General features: G+C 43.7%; 1 protein-coding gene across 1 annotated transcript in view; it reads left to right on the top strand.

Moving 5' to 3' along the window:
* Nucleotides 1–26,813, top strand: part of Dcdc2 (doublecortin domain containing 2) — a 158,750-nt gene that overhangs the window by 20,144 nt on the left and 111,793 nt on the right. Inside the window, exons 3-4 of the mRNA XM_032885007.1 lie at nt 24,794–24,870; nt 24,981–25,112. Of these exons, the coding sequence (XP_032740898.1) occupies nt 24,794–24,870; nt 24,981–25,112 (209 nt within the window). The remainder of the gene's footprint in view (nt 1–24,793; nt 24,871–24,980; nt 25,113–26,813) is intronic.

Consider the following 26,813-nt stretch of genomic DNA (forward strand, 5'->3'; position numbering starts at 1 on the left):
AGGTTCTTCAAGCTCTTCCTCCTTTCTCTTTGTAAGGGCTGCACCGCTGGTTGAAAGCAAGGCATAGAGGCAAGAGTACACTGGTTCTTTAAAAAACACATTTGTTTCAATAAACCTAAATGGAAAAAACCCAGATTTATCTAGCCCTAGTTTTCTTATTTATATTCATGCTGTGCTTAGGGAAGCAAGCAAAGAAAGAGAAAAGGCTTTCCACGAAGTCCATTTTCTGTGCAGAGGGAACGAGAGTGAGTTTCTGTCTCTTGCTTTGTGTGCACTGTGTGCATTGTTCTGCTCACAGGTGAGTGAGCATATTCCGCCCGAACTTTTCTCCAGACCTGTCTGTGGGCTGGGGAGCAGCAGCTGAGGTATTTTCCCTGGGACCTAAGCCAGTTGACTGGGCTTTGGGCTGCCCTGATCTCTTCTGAGCATAAGAATTTAGATTTCACACTGTTTCCGTTACAACTGGAAGGATGTTAATATTTGCGTATTTGCTGGAAAGTTGTCTGGAGTCACTAAGTACGGCGGCCTGTTTTGAGAAGAATTGGGCCGAAACATAAGGAAGTGGAGATTCTGGTTTTGGTGAACCTGGTAGATAGTGTTCCTGTCAGACAAGCCGTGGTTCCAGGGCCTTTACTGAGATAGACAGGTTGGGAAAAGAACGGAGCCTCACTCCTGTGCAGCCCTTTCTACATTTCTATCCATTGTGCTGTCTTTGATGTAACTGAAATATTGTCAATATCAGCACAGCACTGTTCTGTCGTGAGCTATCTTTACCCAAGCCATCCAGGTAGAGGAGGAAGAGGAATCGGGGAAGACAACGAGGGAATGCAATCCTGACAAGGGGACATGTGCACACCATAAGCTGACAAGGGGACGTGAACACACCATAAGCTGACAAGGGGACGTGCACACACCATAAGCTGACAAGGGGACGTGAACACACCATAATCTGACAAGGGGACGTGTGCACACACCATAAGCTGACAAGGGGACATGTGCACACACCATAAGCTGACAAGGGGACATGTGCACACCATAAGCTGACAAGTGGACATGTGCACACCATAAGCTGACAAGTGGACATGTGCACACCATAAGCTGACAAGTGGACATGTGCACACCATAAGCTGACAAGTGGACATGTGCACACCATAAGCTGACAAGTGGACGTGCGTACACCATAAGCTGCGTTCTTGGAGGCCTTAATGGAGCAAATACAAGATTTGATCTCACTCCTGTTCTGTTCTTAGAGATGATGATGTCTCAGTTACGTAGGCTGGGCGAAAGCTAACAGTGGAGTAATTACTTAGGAGACATCCAGGGCACTGTCATAGTCTTCAACAGTATTTTTTTCAACTGATGATTTTTTTCAGTAATCTTTTAATAATTTTTTATACAATATATTTCGATCTTTCCTTTCCCCCAACTACACTTCCTTGCTCTTTCTGACCCAACTTTATGTTCATTATCTCTCTTTAAATAAGAAAAACAAAACCAAAAATGTGCACGTGCACATGCACACGCGCACGCACACACACACACACACACACACACACACACACACACACACACACACACACACACACACACACCAAAACGAAAACAAACAAAAGAGCCAAAACAAATTAGAGAAAACAAAAAGCCAAAGTTAGATTTTCCCTTTCCCAGCAGGTATCCGTGGGAAATAGTTTCTTGGATAGGGGTGGGCCCCTGTGTCTACTTCCCCCTTTCAATGCTGGGACCCTGTCTAGCTTGAATCTGTGTAGGCCTTGCGTATGCTGCCACAGCCTCTGCGCATCGGTTCTGTGAGAGTTCTGTTACAGACAGTTTCCTTGAAGTCACCCACCTCTTTTGTCTCCTCTTCTACATAAATGCCTGAGCTCGAAGGGAGGAGTTTGGTGAAGACATCCAGTTTAGGACTAAGTGCTCCAAAGTCTTTAACTCTCAATACATTGTCCAGTTGTGGGTCTCTGTTAACTTCCATCTACTGCAACAATTACTTTAAGAGTAATATTCTCTCTCTCTCTCTCTTTCTCACAGATTCCTAGTTTTTAAAATTAGCATACAAGGGGCTGGTGAGATGGCTTGGTGGGTTAAGACACTTACCACTAAACGTAAATACTTGACTTCAGTTCCTAGAACCCATATGAGGGAAGGAGGGAACTAATCCCCCAAAGTTGTCCTCTAACCCTCACATAAATGCCATGGCCCATTTGCACCCATAACCCCACACAATGAGTAAATAAACATAGAGATTAGCATACAAAGAAGTGGCTTTCAGGACAGCATTTTATAATAAGTTTATTCTGATTAATCGTAGCCAGTGCGGTCTTAAGGAGAAAACAAATACCTCAGAATTGCAGTACCTGACCACAAATTATATTACAGAGCCATAGTGACAGACACTGGACCCCACCTCACAAAAGACTCCAGATGTGTAGACTAATGGAATAAAATAAAGACCCAGAAATAAACTCACTCAGCTACAGTTATCTAATAAGTATTTTCCCAGTCAGACGTATTCAATAGGAGGAAACCTTATACACATTTAAAATAATGGTTGTTTCACCTGTTTCTCCTTCATATTGCTATTTTCTTTTACAACTATTAATTTGAAATTTAATTAAAATATGACATCACTTACCCCTTTATTTCCTCTCTTCTCCCCTCCCATGTCTACCCCGTCCCCGTTCCTGATCTTCTCTTCTTTAACCATTGTTCTTACATATACATGATTAAACATGTATACATACAACCTGCTGAGTTGGTTCAGAATGGCCTGCATGTGTGTTTCTAGGACTGACTGCTCAGTACTGGATAGACACTCAGGAGTCTCATCCCCAGGAAGGACCACTTTTACCTCTCAGTAGTTACTAATTTCCTGTAGCTCTTCATCTAAGAGTGGGGCCCTTTGAATTTTCTCCCATCTGCACTGGGAGGACAACTGTTGACAGTCTTGTCTAGAAGACAGAGTGTTGAGATTTTATAGGCGTAACGTCCCTGTCATAGTAGAAGACCCTATCTCACAGTGGGGTTCCTGGTCCTCTAGTCCTTTCTGCCCCTTCCTGTGCAATGTTCTCTGAACTTTAGGTGTAGGATCTGTTTTGTAACTGTACCAGCCGGGCCTGCACACCCAACAGTCAGTTGTTCTCTGCATTTGTACCAGTTAGGTTCTCTGTAATGGCCTCCTGATGCAAAAAGAGGCTTGGTCAAGTGTGAAGCCACACTTATCTGTTGGTATAAGTATGGATACTTAGAATGCAGTTGGCAGTTATAATGGTTTAGGAATTGGTGGTAGTAGGTTCTTCTGTAAGGTTCTTGGCCTCACGAGTCATGTGCGTTTTGCTCTGTTTACAGCACCAGGCACAGACTGATTTCCCCTTTGCCTTCAGGTATCAATTGCAAATAGTTTCTTGGTTCGGGGTGGGACCTGGTGTCCATTTCCCAGGCTCGATGACAGAACCCTTTCTAGCTCTATCCTGTTTCCACGGTCTCTGTGAATTCCTATGTGTTGGTTACTGCCAAGATGGAGAGAGAGAGAGACAGAGAGAGACAGAGAGAGACAGAGAGAATTACTCTCAAAGTAATTGTTGCAGTAGATGGGAGTTAACAGAGACCCACAACTGGACAATGTATTGAGAGTTAAAGCCTCCTTTAGGGCTATCTTTGGGGTGCTGATGATTGCTGTGGTTCACAGGCATCATGGCTGGGTAGGACAGGGGTTGCTTTTCTCCGTTGGCAGCTTGCAGGGTGCTTTCTGGTAGCATGAAACTCAGTCTTGGGGGTGGGGTGGGCTTTTAGTCCCATTCCAGTTCGAACCCTCTGAGTCCTCCTTCTGAAGTGCCTGGTACAGTCACTGAATATTTGACAAAGGTGTCAAGAAGATGTATTGGGAAAAAGGCAGTTAAGGACCTGGATTTCTACTATAGAAGTATGGAGTTAGATCACCATTACTTACTGTGCACAACATCAATTCAAGTGGTATTGCAGCCCTTAAGATAAGACCCAAGAGAGGGAAAACTACTGGAGAACAATGGAGGGGACATGTGTGATAGATGCAAGGGCTTCCTGAAGGACGTCAACAAACTAATCTCAGCCTTGGCAGTGGAGAGGTAGCTATTTTAATTGAGGAAGTTGCTCAGCGAACCCTGAACATTCTTCTTCATCTGTGGCTGACCTCCTGGCTGCTGCACTTTTGATGTGGAGCTGAGGCTCTCTTGACCCACTTGTACCCTTAGGGAATGTAAATATTTTCTCAATTAAGCCTGAGCCGCTGGCTAACAACAAGCCAGCCATTGTTTCTCAGGGTTCTGAGCTAATAAGCTTGGCATGTGGGCGAAGACCCCCTGCCTCTGCAGAGCAGCCTCAAACCTCATGACTGATCTTCATAAGATAAGGGCAAGAAATCATTAATTTGGTGTGAACCTAGTGTGGGCGGGTTTTTTTTTTTGTTTGTTTGTTTGTTTGTTCAACTGTCCTCGGGCTGAACAAAGCAAAGGAGGATCAAATTTCTTTGACTACAAACCAAAAGCCAAACAGAGTCACAGGTCTGAAGTACTCAGGGTTAGTCTTGTTACAAACTGGAGTGTTGTTGGTTCTCAGCCATGAAATTGCAGAGAACGCTCTCCATTCCTTATGTGACACAGCTTCTGTCATCTTCTTAAATGGAACCATTTGTAGATATTGCAATTTGGAAATTAAAATTGATACAGTTACCAAGTCCGCAGATCTTGAGGAACTTTGTCAATTTTCCCAACACACCTTTTAATTTTTTCCTTGTCCAGAGGCCCGCATTTCCTTTAGTTGGCGATGTTTTCTTAGTTAATACCAGGCAGTGCCTGCTCCTCAGCCTTTCATGGTTTTGGTGATTCTGAGGCCAGCTCTTTTACAGCAGGTCTCAGGTCAATTCGTGTTTGCATGCTGTCCGCTGAGGCCTGCTTGGGCTCATTCATTTCAGGAACATGGAGTCCAGAAAATGCTGCTTTGTCCTGCTTTCTTGTCCCATCAGAAGGCGTTGCCCAGGAGATATCAGAAACAAGACACCATCGCTACAGGGACATAAAAGTAGTGAGAGAGGAAATACCTCGAACCCTGAACAGCACAGATGGTAATCACAGACAGTGCACCTAGGATTCCAAGGTAGAAGGATCTTCACCATTTTGTATAGCCCAGCACCTGCAGCCTCTCACAGCCATGCTGGCCAGATGCCGAGTAACCAGTCCTTCAGTACTGGACAGCACCCTTTGTACACAGTTGTTCTGGTGTAGCTGAGCTAAGCATTGGTATAAACCGGCCTCATGCAGAGGAGAGACAGACTCGTCAGACCTTGATGGCAGTAGTCTTTGATCTTGGAGGGAGATGTTCCTGTTAGGTTTTTAGCCACTGACATTGCTTTCTGCTCTCCCACAGGTCCCTGGGATTGGAGGTGCTGCCTCCCTCCATGGACTTTTGTTTTAAAATTTTTATTTATTGGGGCTGGGGAGATGGTTCAGCAGTTAAGAGCACTAATTCCTTTTCCAGAGGATCTGAACTTGATTCTCAGTGACTCATAACTCCAGTTCCAGGTTATCTGGTACCTAGCATTCATTGTGGTGCACAGAATACATGTGCAAATACCCGTGCACATAAAATAAAGATAAATAAATATTTAAAAAGATTTATCTAAAACTTTCATTATATTTTATTTAGTGTGTGTGTGTGTGTGTGTGTGTGTGTGTGTGTGTGTGTGTGTGTGTGTGTATGTGTATGGTTTGGGAGCGTGTTGCAGACAGATACGTGTAACCCATGGCACACCTGCGGATGTCAAAGACAACTGGTAGAAATTGGTTCTCTCTTTCCATCATCTTGGTCCTGGGATCCAACTCAAATAACCATGTTTATTGGCAAGTACCCTTACCAATCCATCTTGTTAGGCTCCCCTTCCTTACGTTTCTGAGAGATGACTCAAAAGTCCCCGAGAAGATGTGTACAAGTGACAAATGCCTGTCTAGTATCCCAAAGAGCTATTTGCCTTTCAAAGAGACAATAAACTGTTCAAAATATATGATTTTTCCAGACAACTGAGAGCAGAGAAATCATTTCAGCAGGCTGAATCAGGCCTCTTATTCAGCGTTAATTGTCCTGCCAGTGAATGACGTGGATATGTGGTGCTGACGATGATCTAATCATAATCACAAAGCTACGTGACAAGGATGCCCTGTGGAGAGACTTGGAGACTGACTGTGCAGGTGCACTGTTTCCCTTCATCAGGGTCCACCCAGAGTACATGATAAATCAGTGGCTCTTGCCTGCATCAGCTGACATTGTGTGTTGGCCTCTGATGGTTTCCTCCTCCCTTTATCATTGCATTCATAACTGGGATTCTACTGTACAGAGCATTGTTCTGACTTATTTGTTTTTACCTTATTTGTGTTAGTGTGGATATAGGTATTTTTTTTTCCGGAGCTGGGGACCGAACCCAGAGCCTTGCGCTCGCTAGGCAAGCGCTCTACCACTGAGCTAAATCCCCAACCCCTAGGCATTTATTTTTAAATTTTACTTACTGTTACTTTTGTACAGATGCACATCACATATAAATGTGTCGCACTGTGCACAAGGGTTAGAGGAACTTTGTGGCACAAATTTTGTCCTTCAACTTTCCCTTGGGTTCTGAAGATGATCTTAGGTCATCAGACTTACATCATGAGGTAGCTTCGTCACCTGGTGGGACCACGGATATTTGTTTTTAGCTAACATCCAATGCTGTCATTATTAATTTTGTTGCTTATGTTATCCCTGCTTTGGACCCTGGTCACTCCATCAAGATGGCTGTCAGGGACCTGCTAGTCTCTGAGTACGTCCTGACTTTCTAAAACCAGAGATACTGAAGACTTTTCAAATCCATCATCTGGGCATGGAGTGTTCCTTGCTCTTGGGGTATCACTGCTGGGAGGTTGCTCCGTATGCAGAGCTAAGAAGCATATGTGTGAGGACACAAATTCACACAGCCACATTACTCTCCATCCATTCATCTGTGTAAATGTAAATGTATGCAGATAGGCTTTCAGACATCCGAGTTCATCCCGATACATCCAATTATATCCCAGCACAGTAAGACTCCTTCTGACCTGCACCCGTTCCTTATTCGTAATTCTCTGTATAAGTTTCCATGTGTTAAGTACACCTCTGGAGCTCCCACATCTTTCTATAACAGTGGAAACCCCTGCCCTCATTATTAGCCACATTAAATTATATTAAATTATATACTATGATGTGTTATGCACCCACAAAATAGTTGCAGGATTGCTAGCCCATACTTATACATGAAGCATTTTGGTAACTACAGTAATAATATGCATTGGGTGCTTTTGTGTTTTGATTTCCCAGTATATAGCAAGGATCCTCTTTTCCCAGGCAACATGGATGAGCCCCCACTCCCTCTTCCACTGTATTAGTCACTTTTTGTTGGTTGTTGTTGCTGTACCTGAATAACAGACAAACAGCAACTTAAGAGAAGAAGGATTGATTTATTTTGTCTTACAGTCTGAGGATACATGGCTGAGAAGGCTTGGTGGCAGAAATGTAAGGTAGCTGGCTATACTGCATCTGCACAGGAAACAGAGAGGAGACAGGAAGTGATGTCAGGCTATAGGATGTCAGGGTCCATCCTTAGTGATCCATTTCCTCCAGTCGAGTTGTACCTATTAAATGTTACACATTGTAAAATAGTGCTACCACCTAGGATCAAAAGTTCAAGCACATAAGCCTATGGTAGATAAATCACTTTTAGACCTGGAACGCACCCATTTTGGTCTGATTGTGTTGTTGATGTGTAACAGGCTTATTTATTTCTGCTGACTGAGTCAAACATTTCGAGAAGCTTCTCCTATGAAGGAACTCTTACTCTGGAATTTGAGAAGGGGCTGTATTTCAGTGTTCACGTGTATAAGTAGGGATGGCCCCTGGCATGTCTTGAGAACAAAGGGAAGGGGTTTTTATCAGGACAGAGCAGCCTACAAGCTATTATGTGAGAACTCTTAGGGGGCGACTGATGAGATGGTTCTGGTTAAAAGCACTGGCTGCTCTTGCAGAGGACCTGGGCTTGGTTCTCAGCACCCACATGGCAGTTTATGGTGGCCGGTAACTCCAACTTCAGGAAACCCCATACCCTCTTTGGTTCTCTATGGGTATTTCATATGTGAGGTAGATTTACATACATGCAGGCAAAACTCTCAAATGAAGTAAAATAAAAATTTCCCCAAAGTTTTGTTCTTGTTTTTGTTTTTAAAGAACAAAAGCTTATTGCTTTTTCAGTAGTAACAGGGAGCTGGCCCGTGCTGATGAGAGACTGTCAGATGGTCTTAAGGTCCGAGGGGCAGTCCATGGACACTTGCTAAAGAAAACAACATCTGAAAGACGAAGCTGGTAGTTTCACTGCACTGGCCCGGCAGGCTGTTCTTCAACAATCATTTCTGACTTGAGGAATTGGTTTGCACTATTTCGCCCTTGTCTCTTTTCTCATTTACAAGAGCGTGTAAAAGTTTAAGATTTCTTCACTCAGTCTAAACTTGTCAGTAGTTTAGCATTTGTCTCTTATGTTCATCTTTTTCTTAGCAGAACTCAATTACCAATATCAATAGTAATATCAGTACTGATACTGATACAAATACCAATCCCAAAACCAATACCAGTCTTCCCTTCAGAGCATCACACTCTCTTGGTTCCCTTTTATTTCCCTGATTCTCTTTATTTCTCCTCTAGTTTTTTCTCCTCCGTTACCTAACTCCAAGGGTTGGTCTGAACCCCCTTCTTCCCTTCCTGTTCCTTCTTTAGTATATTCATTACTTTTGTTGCTGTGACCCAGCAACCCAAGGAGAGAAAGATCTATTGTGGCTCATGGTTTGTCAGATGCAATCCATCACAGCAGGAAGGCATTCCAGGGGCAGCGAAAAGCAGCTGATCACCTTGGCTCTACAGCTGGGAAGCAGAGGGGAATGGAACCGGGCTCCTCAGGGTTTCTCTCTCCCCCAAGTTTATTCATGCATGAGCTTCAAGTCTGTGGGAGGGTGCTATCCACATTTAATTTACCATAGACCCTTCTCCTCTAACCCTCTCTGGAAATGTCTTCACAGACCCCCACACCCAGGAGTGTGCCTTCTAGGCGATTTCCACTCTAGTCAGGCTGGCAGTGAAGATTAGTTATCACACTTGGTAATTTCATTTAATTTCATGGCTTTAATTATCCTCAAGTCTGGGTCTTCAGCCCTGACTTCTAAGCTTCCAGCGATCTGTGTGGATGACAGAGGAGGCATTCTGGGAATCTCGGATGGTGTAAGTGCAGTAGTGGCTGGTGTGGGTGAACTTGACTCATGGTCATTTCTTCAGGTAGAAGTACTTCACTAACGAGCTGCAGAAGCACATTGCCTAGGACCGTCCATTTAAAAAGGCATAGATTTAAGAGTGTTGCCGTCTACCCTAGAAATTGAGGTATTCTCACAGGCATTGCTTATTTCATTGGTTGTTTTTTTAAAAAGATTTATTTTATTTATTTCCTGTATCTGAGAACAGTGTTGCTGTCTTCAGACACACTAGAAGAGGGCATCAGATCCCATTACAGATGGTTGTGCGTCACCATGAGGTTGCTGGGAATTGAACTCAGGACCTCTGGAAGAGCTGTCAGTGTTCTTAACTGCTGAGCCATCCCTCCAGCCCATTTCATTGTTTTTTTGATACAGGGTTTTCCTATGTAGCCCTGATTGTCCCAGAACTTGCTATGTAGAGCAGACTGACCTCTAACTCCAGAGATCTGTCTGCCTCTGGCTCTAACCCTAAAGGTATCTGCCACCATACCTAGCTAACTGTTAATCAGTTAACATGTGTGGGCACATGTGGATATGTGTGTTCCACAGAGCACATGTGGAGATGGGAGAGTAACACGGGAGTCAGTTCTTCCCTTCCACCCTGTGGGTCCTGGAGATCAGACGAAGGTCTTCAGGCATGATGGCAGTCACCTATTGAACCATCTCATTGGCTCTTCACTGGGACTTCTATCAGAGAAGTATTGTTGTTATATAAATGTAGGAAAAGCATTTAGTAACTTCAGATTCTGGTTTAATCTAAGTTAGATACACACTTAAATCATTATACTTTACTTTTAGAGAAGGAAACGTCTCAGGCCAGAACACTACTTGCACATTTAATGGTTTTGGTTAAGGACAGAATATGCTTTGCGATTATTTAGAGCAGTGGAAGAGGCACCATGGGCCTGACTGTGCATTAAGTAACACTGACGTGCCAGGGAGTTTCTTCTTGGATCTTTTGTCTTTTCAAAAGCAGTAATGCTCCTCAATGCAAATTTAGTTCTTATCCTGTTTGTCTAGTGCAGCATGTGGCTACAGATGGAATGTCTAGAAAGTAACCAAAATGAAGTTTATAGATGACTTTATAGAAAACTTAGGTGAATATAGCAATTCATATTCTCTCTCATACCCACATTGATGTCATTTTCTCAAGTTATGAAAGGATACCTGGAGCTGATTCCATTCTTTGCAAACATCAGAGATTCCTGTTGCCTTAGTGGTTATTTGACATCCAGGGTTAACAAAGTCATATCTTTAATAGTTTAAATTCCAAAACTTTTCTTTTTTGCTTAAGATACTTTGCATTATAGTAATAGTTTAATGTCTCTGGAGAAACTAAGAGCTCTAAGTTATTTTAGGGACATGGAAGTGAATGCATGACTCATATCCTAGGTCTGCAAATGTAGAATCACCCAGGTGATGAAGTAGTGCATGTCGGGGGATGCAGTATGTGAGGAGTTGTTGACATTCCAGGGCTTGAAATGAACACCCAGCCTAGGGCTCCCACGGGAGGCTGAGTGTCCCTCCTTTACATTCATACTGTCACTTTGTCACTCTTATGCTCCAGGGAGAAAAGGTGATAGAAGTGGTGGCGGTGTGGTGTGGTGTGGTGTGGTGTGGTGTGGTGTGTGTGTGTGTGTGTGTCTGTCTGTCTGTCTGTCTGTCTGCCTGTACATGTGTATCTATACAACATGTGGCACATATGTGGCGCAGGAACCCTGGTTTCCATGCATGTGTAAGATGTCTCCCTATTCTACATGCTTCTTTCTCCCACCCTGACCATTTTCATCTGGGATTGCTAGCTGCACTGTGTTGGATCTCCTGTATTCTTAGTGAAAGTGTTTAGTCTGCTTGCCAGATTGGTTTGGTAACCTAGACCCAATCTGGGAAAACAAAACAAACTAGAAGCTGCTGACAGTGACATAGTAAGTATGGTGTAGTAAGAAGGAACACGCAATAAAAGGTACAGTCCTGGCGGCGTTTTTTTTGAATGCTTGGTTAGTGGCAGTTCCCGTAACTCCTAAGAGTTCTCTTGGGTTAATTGGTTATTTTTTAACTTTATAGGGGTCATATTGTTCTCTTCAGCATAGCATTAGAGGGAATCACACAGACTTATGAATGCCTGAACAGTATTCAAGTACTGTCTGGTTTCTATATAAGGCAAAGTGCCCATTGAATTAATCATTTTTAGATTAACTTAATTAGCCAGAGATTTAACATTGCATATAAGGAGTTCCCAGGGTTAATGTGATCTTTCAAAAATATTCCACAGAGTGTAATAAAGAGAAAATTAGACTGTAATGTCAATGGCTTATAATCATTAGACGTGTTGGGAAATTGATTTAATTGAGTCAAATTTTGTTGAAGACTTATAAATATGAGCATTTGTTTAGTATATACATTTAAAAGTTTTCCAAGAATTAATTTTGTGACAAATATTTTATCTTTTGGAGTGTGTGTGTGTGTGTGTGTGTGTGTGTGTGTGTGTGTGCGCGCACATGCACACGCTGATTTATGCATTCGAAGGTCAAGGTTTTGGGAGTCAATTCTCTCCTTTCGCTGTGGATTCCAGGGATTGAATTCAAGTATTCAGGCTTATATGGAAATCACTTTTACACTCCTGAGACATCTTGGTCCTCCATTTTTTTTATGTATATGTATATATACTCACTGTCCTGGAACTCACCAAACAGGCTAGGGGCCATCAAGCTCTAGGGATCCTCCTGTCTTTGTCACCCCAGCACTAGGACTATAAATGTACACCACCTTACTTGGCTCCCCCCCACCCCCCAGGCTATGAATTCTGGGATCCAGCCCAGGTCTCCACTGAACTATCAGCCCATCCCTATTTCGGATCCCTTTTAAGTAAAATATGAATCTTTCATCTTGCTGTGCTTTGGACAGCTGACCTATTAATTTGTTTCAAATTGTTTTCCTGCTCCAGGTAAAAGAAGAATTACATTTAGACAATACCTGAAGACAAATGTATAAATCCATTCGATAGTAAACACATTTGGCAAAACTATCTGAGTAAGAGATGATAAGCAGGCCTGGCCGATGAACCCTAGCCCATCTCCTGGGAGTTGGTGCCTGTGCTGGGTACAGCGCAGGGATCCGCACAGGCCCAGGCAAAGCTGAGATGTTTCATCAGCTCAGAGAGTAATTGTAGTCTCCTGGGGAAGTTCTGAGTGCCGTGCTCACTGTAATGAGCAACACCTTCAGTGGCTAGGTCCTTCCTGAAGTTAGGTTGGTCGGAATCTTTAAAAATTATCATAGCTGAACAGTAAAAATATTATTCGACCGGGGCCTGACTCTACCATCACTTCTGGGATCTGGAATTTCTGTAAGCTTTGAGTTTTGTTCTATCTGTGTGCGTAAAAATTGTATTGATGAGATCGTGTCATCTATATTTTATAATAGTAGCTGGAGAGAGAGGAATTTGATATCATTGGGTGAACATGGCATATATGCTAATATATAGAATATGCACACCTGTTCATCTTCATACATATATGCTAATATATAGAATATGCACACCTGTTGATCTTCATATAACCCAGTAAAGACGTCAGTTAGATGATACAGAGAGATGCCGGCTCTTTTTGCTAGTGGACAATTTTATTTTGATGCCTCTAGCAGGCTGAATGGTGCACTAAAACCTGGGAGGAGAAACAAGGGGCTTCCGTGACTATTTGTTTGGCTCCTGAGGTATGAGGAGGCTCATCGCGATTAGAACAGTGCTAACCATAGGGCTGGTGAAGTGGCTCAGGGGTAAAGGCACTCGCCACCAAGTCCAATGACCAGAGTTCAATCCTTGGGACCTAAGTGGCAGAATGAGAGAACTATTCCCAAAAGTTGACCTCTGACCTTCACATGCCTACTGTGTGTATCCCTGTCCCAAAATAGATAAATGAGATGTGCTGAAAATAGAACATAGACCAGTGCTAACTTTGTAAGGCACTTTATAGTAATAAGTGTGGGTGCAGTTGAAGGCATTTTATAGTTAAAATTGTAAACTTTTAGTAAATAAGTAGTTGTCCTGTAAGGTATCATGAAAAGCAAAGGGGACGAAGTTTACTTGAGTTCTGAGCATAGTTTGTGCTCAAAAAACTCATCCTGATTATTGTTTAATTGAAGCATTCTATTTCCAAAGTATCACCAGTGGGTTATATAGATGAGCGTGTTTACTAGGAAAATAAAAAGACACAGCCCAGTAGACAACAGGAGAAGGGAATATCACTTTAATGAAGGATGCACAAAAGATGCTCTAGAAGAATGATACAGAATTTTTGAGGGGAAGCATTCTAGCCAGCTGACTGAACAGCCTGTGAGAAGGTAGATTAATGAATGAGGCCATTGCATGTTGGTTGTGGCCAGAGAACATGAGCTCAAAGCTCGGGTCTAAGGCTGTGAACTTCATCGAAGGCAGTGGCAGCCTCTGAACACTCTTGCACTGGGAAGTTCCATGCTTGGGCCTGTACTGTCTGAAGAATAATTGAGAAGTGGGTGGTTTATTGAGGAAAGGTACCAAAGGCAGAAAATGGAGTGAGAGGATTTGTGAGGTCGTACTTTGTGGAAGAAGGAGCTGTGGGACCCTTCATTGAGTTTTTGTGGTGGCCATTCAGCAGGACGTTGCCTTTCAACTGCTTTGGAAAAAGTGCAAATTCTCTTTGAATACAGAGTGAGACACAGTAACATTTCATGATACAGTGACTCAGTGCAGGCTTAGATACAAATAGATTTTTCTAAATCTTCATTTTAGGGTGACGAAGGGGACATGTTCAGTGTCAGGAGAAAGATCTGGGCAACAGATAGAAACTTGGTTGGCAGTGACAAAATTCCGTTTGATAGCAGTGGATTGGATAAGCTTGTCTAGGAGGATGTTCAGGTTGAGAAGTGAATAGGAGGGAGTAGAATCCTGGAGAGGGGATGCTGACTTGTGACGGTGGGTCCAGAGCAGGAGGAGTCAGCAAAGGAAACAGAACAATCACAACATGTATCAGAGGCAACATATTGCTGAATCGTGGAAGATAGTTTAGCTACACGTTCCTTTAGATTTTTTCCCTTTGCTATCATAGAAGATCATGAGATTAAAAACAACTTGGTGTTGTAGAATTCTGAAATGCTAATATTTGATCTGCTGGAGCTTAATTTTCTGAAGTCTCAAAGAACACAATGATACTAGAAAAATAGATGTAACAGATCAGACATATTGTCGATATTCTGTACTCTTTAAGAAATACTCAGCTTTGGGGCTGAGCTATGGCTCCGTGGTTAAGGTCACACTCTGCTCTTGCAGAGGAACTGAGTTTGGATCCTAGCACTCATGTCAGACAGCTCACAAGTGCCTGTCAAGGAGCTCCAAGGGGTCAGTGGCCCCTGTGAACCCTTGTGGGCATTTGTGCTCATGTGTGTGAATACTCACAGACAAACACACACACACACACACACACACACACACACATAATGAAAAGTGCAATAACTCTTTAAAAACAAATATCCAACTTTAGAGGTAAATATATGTATTATCTATGACAATTATTGAGAAAATGGGCATTGCTTGTCTCCTATACTGTTTCTTTGATCAAACTGTATGGGTTGACTTGCTTAAGATTCAGTAATGTTTCCCCGTACTGCCTCATCTGTTGCTATCTTTATACCAAAAGTGTGTTTCTCATTAACGGTGTATCAGTCTATTATTCATTCTTTTGGCTTTTTTGTGCTTAAAATGTCATTTCATTTCTTTTTTCTTATACATTAATGGAATTAACTTATTTTTTAGAGTTATTTATTGATTGATTGTGTATGTGTGTGTCATGGTAGTCAGTCACATGGAGTTGGTTCTCTCCTTCTCCACATGGGCTCCAGGGCTCAGGCTGCCAGGCTGGTGCAGCAATGCCTTTATCAGTAGAGCCATCTCTCTGGGCCTTCCTGTCCTCTGTCAGAAGATTGTGGCAAGGACCTTCCCCTAATGAGTAAAGAGTTCAGGGAAGCAATCACTGGGCAAGGAGTAGGCAGGACTTCCAGGTTGGAGGGGGGAAGAGAGGAGGAGAAAAGGGACTTGCAGTCTTTTGGAGGGGTTGGGGTGGAGGTGGGAGATTTTGGGGTAGAAGATGTAATGAACTAGAGGCCCCTGGTTAGATGACAGATCCTGGTGGATCTGCCACTGTAATTTAGTATGGCTTACTAATTAGGCTGTTAGTAGTTTCACCCAGGGATTGAGTTACCTGCTGATTCTAAACTAAATCTGTGTGGTGTTTTCCTTCACTTGGTGACTCAACTGAGTCCCAGAGAAAGATGTGGGATACCCCAGCTAGCCTTGGAATTTGGATGCGTGGGGCTGGGGTGACCAGCCATGGGAACATAGGGAATCAGGTGGTGAGTTTTCGGGAGCTCCGGGCCAGAGAGTCTGCCGAGATGAGAACAGCCTGCCAGTGTCATGTGGCCTGCTGGTGACCGGTGTAGTGTAGTGTGGGGTTGGTGCCCCATTTTTTCTTATTTAATGCAACAGGAGATGCTTTCTCAGGTATATTCTGCTGTGTCTAGTTTGCTGAGCCTATGTAATAAATTCTTCATTTCAGATGTTCTGTTTTACTGCTTCTAGAATTTTCATTCGTTTCTTTTTGAGCTTTCAGTTTATGGTCTGGACCTCTCCATATAACTTGTGTTTGTTTGATAGACCCGTCCCTATGCCATCAAGCTGTTTAATGTATTAATAACAGTTACAGTAAAAACCTTATTTTTGCCTGTCTCGTTGTCAGTGGCCATCTCTGGTTTGCTCTTCTTTTTTTCGTGACAGTAGGTCCATTGTTTTGTAGTGTTGGTTGTGTAGAGGTGATCTTATGTAGCATTCTGTTATGTGTAGGGACTGAAAGCAGATAATACTTTTGCTCAGAAGAAAGGGTCCTGCCTCCTCTGTTGGATGGATGCCAGGAAAGGAGCTGGTTGTCGTCCAGCCCACAACTAGCTTCAGGACAGGCTAGAGGCAGCTTTACCCGCTGTCACTACACCACTGCTCCCAAACATTACGAGGGTAAAATTAGGACTTCTCTCAGGGCTTAGAAGCGAATCCTGAGGAGATTTAGAGGTGTCTCTTGAGAGTTGGTCCAACTGTTAGCAGTGTATGCCACTGGAGAATCTATTACGCAGCCCCACCTCCAGCCTTCCCTGCCACTGGGTTCTGTCCCTGCTTCTTTACCTTGCTCCTAGCTTCTGCCACACTTCTGTGTGCCTGAGGACAGCTCCGGGTGCAGAAGAGTTTGTTGGTAGTGTGGACTTTATTACATCCTTGTCTTCTCTACAATGCCAGCCCATCCTCTGGCTAACCCGCCACGGAAGGTTTGTCATCCTAGGCATGCAAGAAGTCTTAGATTTCTCCTCACTTAGAGCTCCTGCTCTCTAGAATTTAGATTTCTTTGAAACTTTGTGTGCTTTTAAAAGTGCCTTTCGGCTCTCCTTGTTTTGGCAGATGCAGCTGACCCCTCTAGTGTTCTCTCCAAGCAGGAGTGAGCCTGGGTCTTATGTTTTCTTTCGAAATGGCCACTCGCAGTCTGCCCTTCTTGCTGTAAAGTCTTTCCTTTTTAGGTGTCTTTTTCAGGTCGTGGACCGGGAGCTTTTCTATGACAAATGGCTTATCTGTTAAGTTCAGGGACAGTTTCTAGAATGAAATAGCCCCTGATAGAGGTTCTGTCCAAGTCACTTATAAGCCCCACGGTCAGCAGCAGAGCAGGCTGAGTCCCGTGCGTGTGGGCACTGGCTCTTAGCTGTCCTGACATCGAAAATAGTGATGTGGGGTTAGGAATGATGATGATGACAACTGTTATTCTTCTTTTCCGGGTGGTTAACAGAGATCAAGTCCAGTCAGTGCCTTATGTGTCCCAGACAACAGACTCTCTGCCCCTGAGCTTCACCCTGAAATTTTATTTTATTTTTTTATTTTTTGGTAGCATCTCACTGTGTGGATAGATCTGACTGGCTTGGAACTCACTCTGTCGATTAGGCTGGCCTGGGACTCAGAGACCCACCTGCTGCTACCTCCAGAATGCTGGGAGAAAAGGCTTATGCCACCATGCCCAGACCCCTGGGTGGTTTTAAAAAATCTCTTTAGGACAATTTATACTTTGCAATGTCTATTATATTGATTCCTAGGTAAATTATTTCTTATTTTTTATGTCTTTAAACTTTTTGATCCTACATTTTTTTAAAAAAGATGAACATTGATTAAATATTTTGCAAGAGACTTGGTTTCCTCTTTGATGCTGGATGATGTTTGCAAGGTAACAAAGTTTCCCTAAAGATTATCAAGAATCCCTTAAATATATACCAGGAGGAAAGTGAACCTAGTGTTCGCTGACTGACAGTTGGCATGGCTAACTTTAGCACGTTTGTTTCTCTGAATAGACTGGCATTTTAGAAAGTATTGCAAACTGAACCCTTAAGCAGCGTAACGAGTTTTGACAAGAGGTGAGCGTTACAGGAGGTGAGCGCTCGTCGGATTGTGAGAATCCATTCTGCTTGCTCTCTTGGGTCCTTAGGCTGACTTTGCTTTTCTTGGTCCAGGGTTGAAAAGGTGGCAAGTGCCAGTTAACAGCCCCTGGGAGCAGCCGGGGTGTGCAGCTGCCACTGCACAATTAGCTCACCAAGCAGCTCTTTAGGCTAACTTAGCAGATTTATTCCGACCTCTCCACATTGATTGATTGATTAACAGATGTATTACCTATTTTGTCTAATCCATCATTTATCTAATATCTATCTATCATCTATCTCTATTTTCTATCTACTTGGAACTGTCTTCTATGTTTATATTATCATGTCTCCTCTATCAATTATCTATCTACCTATCATCTAGCTATCTCTACCTACCACCATCTATCTATCATATCCCTCCTTCTTCTTCTCCCTCCCTCTCTCTTCCCCTCCCTATAACTTATCTGTTCCCATCTACTCTCTTTGATTTCTTTTACTCATGGGCAGAAATGAGGCCTTGGTCAGAATTATCCCCCTGTCTCTCTGATTCACTCTGCTTCCCTCCTTCCACTATGATAGGGATTTTGTCTTCCTCTAGTCCTTGAGTGGGACATGTGAGTGGTGAGTGACGTCTCATATAACTATAGTATGTGCTATACTAGCTCTTCCTCCCTAGCTGTGTGCTGCTTTTACTTTCTGAACTCCCCACCCTCCCATCCCCCAGCCATGTCCTTACCAGCCTCTCATGACTGCTGTTGCATTCTGGTCACCTCGAGATTTATTCCCACAAACAATTGGTGATGCCCATTTATTTGAGTGGGTTGCAGGTTATTATGTCAAACCTGCTTAACCTGTTCACCTGTGTGACCTACCCGGGTCCACCAGGCCTGAGTAAGAGTTGCTTATCCTGTAGCCCTGATGTGCATTCCTTCAGACTCAGTGTGTTGATACGTAATATCATTCTCTTGCTAATACCGCTTATATCAAAGTTCCAGGGAAAGCATATGCGCTGATAATGGAATTGATAAAAATGTAAGAACTCTTGTTTCCTGTTTCTTCCATTATCCAGAGTCATAATATTGATCTGGAGTAGCGCATGGCCAACACCTCTCCCCACACCAGAGCTCTGGAAAGTTTCCATCCCAGTTGATTTGCTTTAATTTATTTTGCATTTAGATGTGATGATATTGAAAATACCATTTAGAAGCATGCATGATGAGCGGGGCGGGGCAGCGCACTCCTGTTACTCCAGCACTGGAGAGGGGGAGGGGGAGGGGGAGGGAGGCTCATCAGGAGTTCAAGGCCTGTCTTGGCTGTATAACAAATCTGAGTAAACCTAGGAAACATAAGAAGCACTCTCAAACCAAGAACAAAAATATACTTTTTCAAAAAGTAAAAATTGCTTTATTTGACGTTCTTAGATGATTTTCCAATTCAGACATATTGTTTTGTTTTTCAGATACTTTTATTGGTCTGTTAGAAAATGACAATGCAGCCATTTAGTTAGTAAGACCGGGCTGGATATAATTAAGATTAGTCTTCAATTTAGATGGTTAAGCATTAACCCTTAGAGACTATCTGTGCCATGCTGAAAATAACCATGGAGAAAATAATTGGTATTCACACAAATGCCATGACATTTTTTCAAACTTATTCTGATTTTATAACTCAGTATTTTATAAAGTTACAAAATTATTTTGCAACTATATATTTATTTCTCTAAGTTACTAAGGTAAAATGATTTAGACAAGAGCTTTAAAATCATTTCTTTATATAATTTACTTATCTTTAATTAAACAACCTAACAGGGTTTTAAACTACCAGCGAGTATGTGGCAAGATGTATACAAATGGAAATCTTGTCAGCTGACATAGTACATGTTGGCCATGTTACTGGGTAGCACTAAGAGTTCCTAAAGTAACAGGGAATTGGCGATTGCAAACCAAGTAAGTACAGCACCACATATCCGTGTGGTAATAAGTGCTTGGGAGAAAGAAAGCAAAGGGCAGCAGAGAACGGTGGACACCCGAGCAGCTGTCAGAGGAGCTGTCTGGAAGGAAGTGGAGTGTGGTCAGAGGTGGAGGATTCTGAGGAAGGGACTGTCAGAGCACAGAGCCGGAAGGCCTGTCCTGCACGTGGGCGGAGCTTCCTTCTCACCTCACCTGGGGAGACCTAAAAGCAGTCAAACATGCTGCAGGGCTTACGGTCTTCTAAGCCCCAGCCTGTCACAGATGGCACAATTTGTGTATTAAGTCCAGGTGTTTACGAAATGGTCTGAGCTGAGCGAATGAAGAGTCCTCAGATCCACTTGAGCTTGCTGTAAACATCATCGACCTAGAAGAATTGCTTACTCTTTAGTTCAGAAGATTCTCAGTTGTCATTGTTGACTGTGTAGATAAATGTGCAGATTTATGCAAATGAATAGGAGACATTGAGAGACTGAAGGACTGTTTCAGGGAAGGTTGGCCGAGTTTATCACCTCTGTGGGGTGCAGTACAGTCAGCTGGCATGAAGGAAGCAACTCCCCCTCATAGCAGTGTGAAACAGTTCTCACAGCAGATAAGCAAGTTAAAAAGCAAGGTGTTGAGTGGTCACAGCCCTCTAGCACTTAGCTTCAAAGTTACATGTATGCTAGATGTGTGCTGATAGCATGCAGAGACCCTATTGAAGGAATAGTGATGCCGTTACTCCAGCCTGCTGCCTATGGGATGGGAATGAGAGGGACAGTTCTTTTTACCATGTGTTTGTTGAGGTCTATGCAGTACATGCTAAGCACGGAAGACAAAACAAAGCAGCAGCCTCACTTAAGTATTAATTTAAGGCCGACAACCTGTGGGAATAAATTGGAAAAGTTGCTACCTTAAAGTTTCAAAACTTGATTCTAATTAAATTCCAACCAGTGTTTATTGTATGAGTAGCAGCTGTGTTCTTGGACAGTGTTTCAGCAACTGGGGGATGGCAGAGTTCTTCCCTAAACATTGGACCATTTCCTAGAGGAAAGACCAGCAGTGAGTATAGCCGTAGCTAGCTGCTCATAGGCCCCTCCCTAGCAAGCTACTGTTGCTGCTCCTCCCCGCCTCCTCTTCCCCTCTCTTCCTCATCTTTATCCTTTTCTCCCCTTCTCTTCCCTCTTCCCTCCTTCTCCTCTTCCTTCTTCTTCCTTCCTTCCCTCCCTCCCTCCTTCCTTCCTTCCTTCCTTCCCCCTCCTCCTCCTTTTTCTTCTTCTTCCTTTTCCTCTTCTTTCAACCCCCACCCCCTTCTCCTTTGTTCCCCAAACCTCTTCCCACAATGCCTCACCTTGTGGCCCAGGCCAGAACTCGCAGTCTTCTTAACTCAGCCTCCTCCCTGAGTGCTGGTGTTATAGACACACTCAGCTACGTGCCTTCTTATGGGTGACTTTAGGCAAACTAGCTAAGCTCCAGTTTCCTCAAGTAGTAATGGTATCGAGTGAGTAGTTATTTTGATGATGAAAAGAAGTGCAGCATATGTAAATTAGCATCACAGCACTTCCTGTGCAGTGACACAATAGGGGACAGCAGTTTTTATGTCAAACCACTACCCTCTGCTTATCCTTTCCCCCCCCACTTTTTGGGTGTACTCATTAATTTTTGGCAACTTCATATGAACTAGTCATCGGGGGCAAGGGAGCCTTATTTGAGAAAATGCCTGTATCAGAATGGACTGTGGGCAGGCAAGCCTGTGGGGGGCAATTTCTTGACTAATGAATGATTTGGACGGGCCCAGCCCACTGTGCGATGCCATCCCTGAGAAAGGTGGTCTTGAGTAGTGAAGAGAGCAGGCTGGCAAGCCAATAAGCGGCATTGCTGTATGATAACTTGCCTTAGTTCCTGCCCTAGCTTCCCCAAGTGACGGATTGTAATGGGGAAAAGCCAAACAAACCCTTTCTCCTCCAAGTTTCTTTGGTCATGGCATTTCTAATAGCAATAGGAAGGAATATAGTATAATGGGGGGCCTCACCCTGAAACCTTGAGTGCTGCCATTGCTTGCTGTTGCCGCCGCAGCTGCAGCACTGCTGGAGGAGAAAGGCAGCAATGGGGCAGAGTGCAGTCGAGTGCAGCCTTGAAGAGGAAGCACAGTTCCAGCTGGGTAAATGGACAGGGCATTGAGGCAGGGGGAGAGGTGAGGACACAAGGTATGACTGAGGGGTAGTAGCAAGCTGGCTATGTCTGCAGCTTACAGCATGCAGCATATGGACAGAGCTTTGGCAGGAGATGAGGGCAGAAGAGCCTGGTCCTGGACCAGGATCCAAAGTTCGGTTTTCAGTAGTACAGTCAGAAACCAGATAGGAAGATAGGGTAGGAGTTGCTGTCGCATAAAGGAGAGGGATAGAGGGAGAGGGAGGAAGGGGAGGAGGGAGAGAGGAGGGAGAGAGGGAGACGGAGGGAGGGAGGGAAGGAGGGAGGGAGGGAAAGAGAGAGACAGAGAGAAGAGGAGAGGAGTTGGGAACAAACGTGAGAAGTGTGTAAGGCCAAGGGAAAGAACTGGAGACCCCAGAGACTCTCAATAGTAGTGGAGCACATAGAGACAGCTGGCAATAAAATGGAGATGGATCATAAAAATACTTCTTCTGAGGTAAATGCAAAGGAGAAAGGGCTGAAGAGGGGAGAGCTGGGCCGTGGGGGAAAGGACACAAAGACCTTCAGGTCTATTGTTTTCTAGTCTCTTGAGATTTGGAACAAAATGATCTGGGGTGTGTGTGTGTGTGTGTGTGTGTGTGTCTGTGTGTGTGTGTGTGTGTGTGTGTGTGTGTGTGTGTGTGTGTGTGTGTGTGTGTGTGTGTGTGTGTGTCTGTGTCTGTGTGTGTCTGTGTGTGTGTGTGTGTGTGTGTGTGTGTGTGTGTGTGTGTGTGTGTGTGTGTGTGTGTGTGTGTGTGTGTGTGTGTGTGTGTGTGTGTGTGTGTGTGTGTGTGTGTGTGTGTGTGTGTGTGTGTGTGTGTGTGTGTGTGTGTGTGTGTGTGTGTGTGTGTGTGTGTGTGTGTGTGTGTGTGTGTGTGTGTGTGTGTGTGTGTGTGTGTGTGTGTGTCTGTGTGTGTGTGTGTGTGTGTGTTTTCGTGCATGTTTATCATAAGCTGTAAGTAAGATCTTGGAAAAAGCGAGTGGAAGGTTGGTCAAGCCCTTCTGAGTTCCAGGCTAGTGACACAAGCCCTTTCTCATGTTTTCCCACAGGGCTGTGTGGTTCTAACTGGATCCTAGACTCTAGAAGCAAAGGGAGATGAGGAGGGCTGGGGGTGTAGGTCAGTTGGGAGAGTGCTTAGGCACAAGGCCCTGAGTTTGGTCTTCAGCACCACAAAAGCTGGGCATGATGGCTCCGGCTTGTAATCTCAGCACTTGGGAGTTGGAGACAGGAGGATGAGAAATTGAACGTCATTTCTGGCTACATAGTGAGTTTGAGGGGAACCTGGAATAGGGATCCTTATAAAAAAGAAAAAAAGAGAGGGAAGTACTCAGAGGCCCCAGGCGCAAGAGGGGAGGGGTCAGAGCGGTGATGGGGTACAGGTGATGGACACAGGATGAAGTGAAGCAGAAGAAAAGACTTCTTCCGTGATGAAGGTGGGAATGGAGGAGCTGAGAGAGAGAGAGTGCCAAGAGTGGAGAGGAGAGGTGACAAGAAGCCTTCCTGCAGTTGAGGAGAGTGCACTTCCGGGTTCTATAGGATTGCTTGATAGCACTTTTCCTGGAAGGCATTGTTTAAAAACGTGCCTTAATGTGTTTGACCTTTGGCACAGATTGTAACAAGTATGCATAGGGCTTAACAAAGATTTTTTTCCTTTATTTTTTTGGAGAGCTTCTTTGAGGGCATCTGGTTATTGATGGAGGATGGATCTGGTATGTGTCCAAGTGGAAAGAAAGCAAGGTTTTTACAGAGGCATTGACATGATCCACATGAGATGGTTATTGAAACTACACTGGTTAAGCCAATTAAAAGGTTTAAGTCTTTTTATTAATGTCTAGACCACAAGCAGCCTTGTGCCTCTGAGAAGTCTCTTGGTGCTCAAACTCAGGCGTACAGAGTTTTAAAAGGTAAAACACACAAAGACCATAATTTATATCCAAGTTAGATGAGAGGGCAGAGTAACCTTGAAATGTCCATTCCTGGCAGAGCATGGTAATTATTTTAGAGATAACATGTCAATTATTTTTTTCTACTGATTTATTTATTTATTTACCTATTTATTCACCTCACCTCCTGATTGCAGCCCCCCTCCCTCTTCTGCTAGTTCTACCCTCCCATCCCTGCCTCCATTTTCCTCTCCTTTTCTCTTCAGAAAAAGGGAACCCACCCTCCTATCCCTGTACCAATCGGTCCCGGCACATCGAGTTGCATCATTTCCCCCCTGAGGTCAGACAAGGAGGCACAGTTATAGGAAAGGGATCCAAAGGCAGGTAACAGAGTCCAAGCAAGAGACAGCCTCTGCTCTGCTCTCAGCCATATGAAGACCAAGCTAACATCTGCTACAGATGTGTAGAGGAATTAGGTTCAGCCCTGCATACTCTTTGGTTGGAAGGTCAGTCTCTGTGAGCCCCCATAGGCCCAAGTTAGTTGGCTCTATAGGTCTTCTTGTGTCATGACCCCTCCTGCTCCCTCACTCTTTCCTCCCACTCTTTCTCAGGACTCCCTGAACTTGGCCTGATGTGTGGCTATAAGGCTCTGCATTTGTTTCCATTAGCTGCCGGGTGAAGTCTCTGAGAAGACAGTTAGTGTCAGGGGTTATACTTTTGCCTTGTACTTTTCTCCTAGTTTAATTACTTTGGTGAATACATTGGAACCATGGTCAAGGTCATGGAAATCTCAAATATTTTTGCCAAGGTAGACCTGGCCATTGTGCCGAGTCAGGTACAGGGTTGAGAACTAGCCAGGCAAACACAAAATGGAGTCAGAACAAACTTTAGTGATTTCAGTGTAACAGATACCATCCAGTTGCCCTGTTGGAAACTAGCAATTTCTTTCTCTTTGCTTTGCTTTTGAAGGTGAAGCCTGTCACCCACAGCAAAATCAACGTGTCTGCCCGCTTCAGGAAGGCGCTGCATGAGCCCTGTACCATTTTGTAAGTTGGAGGAAAGAATTAATTGGCTGTGTACTTCCTTGGGGTTTGGAATTTGAATGTTATGAGCATGACTGTTTCAGATATGTTCCTCTTTTCTTTTCTCCTCACAGCTTGATTGCAAATGGAGACCTCATAAGCCCAGCTTCTCGCCTCCTCATCCCAAGAAAAGCTTTAAATCAGTGGGATCACGTACTACAAATGGTCACAGAAAAAATAACTCTTCGGAGTGGGGCTGTCCACAGGTGTGTTGTAACATCTTCCCACAGGGGGATGGTTTGGGAATCCTTGAAGATGTTCTCAAAGGTTCTGGAGTCACTGATCCCTATATTTGACGTTTGTCTGATTCTGCTAAGCTTAAGGTGCTTCTTTTTCTTTACATGAAAACTATGATATATAATGACACTTCAACAGGGCTGTTTCCAACAGTACTTGGCATGTGGAACACATCAGGAAACTTTACCTGTTCTTGCTATTTTAGCACAGAGTAATAAGCAAGCACCATACTACTTTAAGGGGAAGGACATCTTAACCTCAACAGCCTCTTGATTTGTAGTTAACTGTGTTTTCCCCAAGGTCCCAACTGTCTGTCTCAGGCAGATGCTAGGAAGAGCAGGTGGTCTTATAGAGGAGACAGAGATAGGGAAGACTATCTAAATTAAAGCCAAAAGCATTTCAGTGAAATTAAATGAACCTAGCCTTGAAATTATCTTTTTATCAGCTAATGGATCAATAACATATAATGATATGAGTGAAATATAGATGTAAGAACACATTGAGAGTACATACATAGTGCATGTGTGCATGGACACACAAATACACACTCATGTGTCTCAAATTCCAAGCAGTTCCTTTGGTGCCTGTCTTCTCTTTATCCTTCCTGATGCACTGCCCCCTGAACACGTTCTTGCCTGTTGGGCACACACACACACCATACGTGCGAGTGTGCCCCCCCCCCCCCACAGCACAATACAGCCATGGCTTACAGTAACTTCCCTGTGACTGGACCCCGTGCTCTTCAGTTGAATCCATGTTTCTCTTACAGCTTTATCATCACTGACGATTTAAGTATAAACTGTGTTAATTGAAGGTAGTGCTTAATGTATGACAAAAGTTCAAGTAGGATAGGAACGTAAATTTAAAGTATTTCTGTCACCTCCGGTCCACCATCCCTTCTCTGAGTAGCTTTTATACCATAGAAATCAGAACCAGAAGCACTCTTTGTATATACAGGAATGCACACTCTCAGCATTTCCTATCCTCCCTCCCTCCTGCTCTTCCTTCTTTCCTACCATCTTCCCTCCTCCTCTTCCTCCTTTCTTTCTTATGTGTACTGTGTGTGGGAGCATGCATGTGGGGTGTGTGTGTGTGTGTGTGTGTGTGTGTGTGTGTGTGTGTGTGATGTGTGCAGGTGGCAGGATACAACTTCACATGCTCACACCACACACATGCTCACACCACACACACGGCACTCACACACAAGTGGCTTTCATCATTTCTTGATTTTTATTTATTTGATACACAGGATTGTCTGTTGATTTCCCCCTTTGCATTCTAGATATTTTATAATTATTTTACATTTTTAAATGAATTAACTCAATGTTCTTATGAACTAAATAGTGCTATTCTCTTTCAATAGATATGGCATTTGAGACCCAGAGTCTAGATGCCCAAGACTAAGCTGACACTGGGTAGCATGAGTGGGTGCAAACATCAGGCTGGCTGGAGCTGGGACTCTTGGCTCCAGGGCTGCCTTCTCAATGCATGCCATGTGTTTACTGCATTCTGCATGATCTGTCACTCATTCTGCATGACCCATCTTTGTCCTCACACAATTGCTTTATTGGTTTTCAGCCACACTTTATGTTTAGAGACATTGGCTCTTTTTCTGTAAGTTTCAAATGTGATTCCAGTTTGCGTTTTTCTTTTTGTATATTAATATCTTG

Source organism: Rattus rattus, chromosome 14, assembly GCF_011064425.1.
Source record: "Rattus rattus isolate New Zealand chromosome 14, Rrattus_CSIRO_v1, whole genome shotgun sequence".
In the NCBI taxonomy this organism is placed as follows: domain Eukaryota; kingdom Metazoa; phylum Chordata; class Mammalia; order Rodentia; family Muridae; genus Rattus; species Rattus rattus.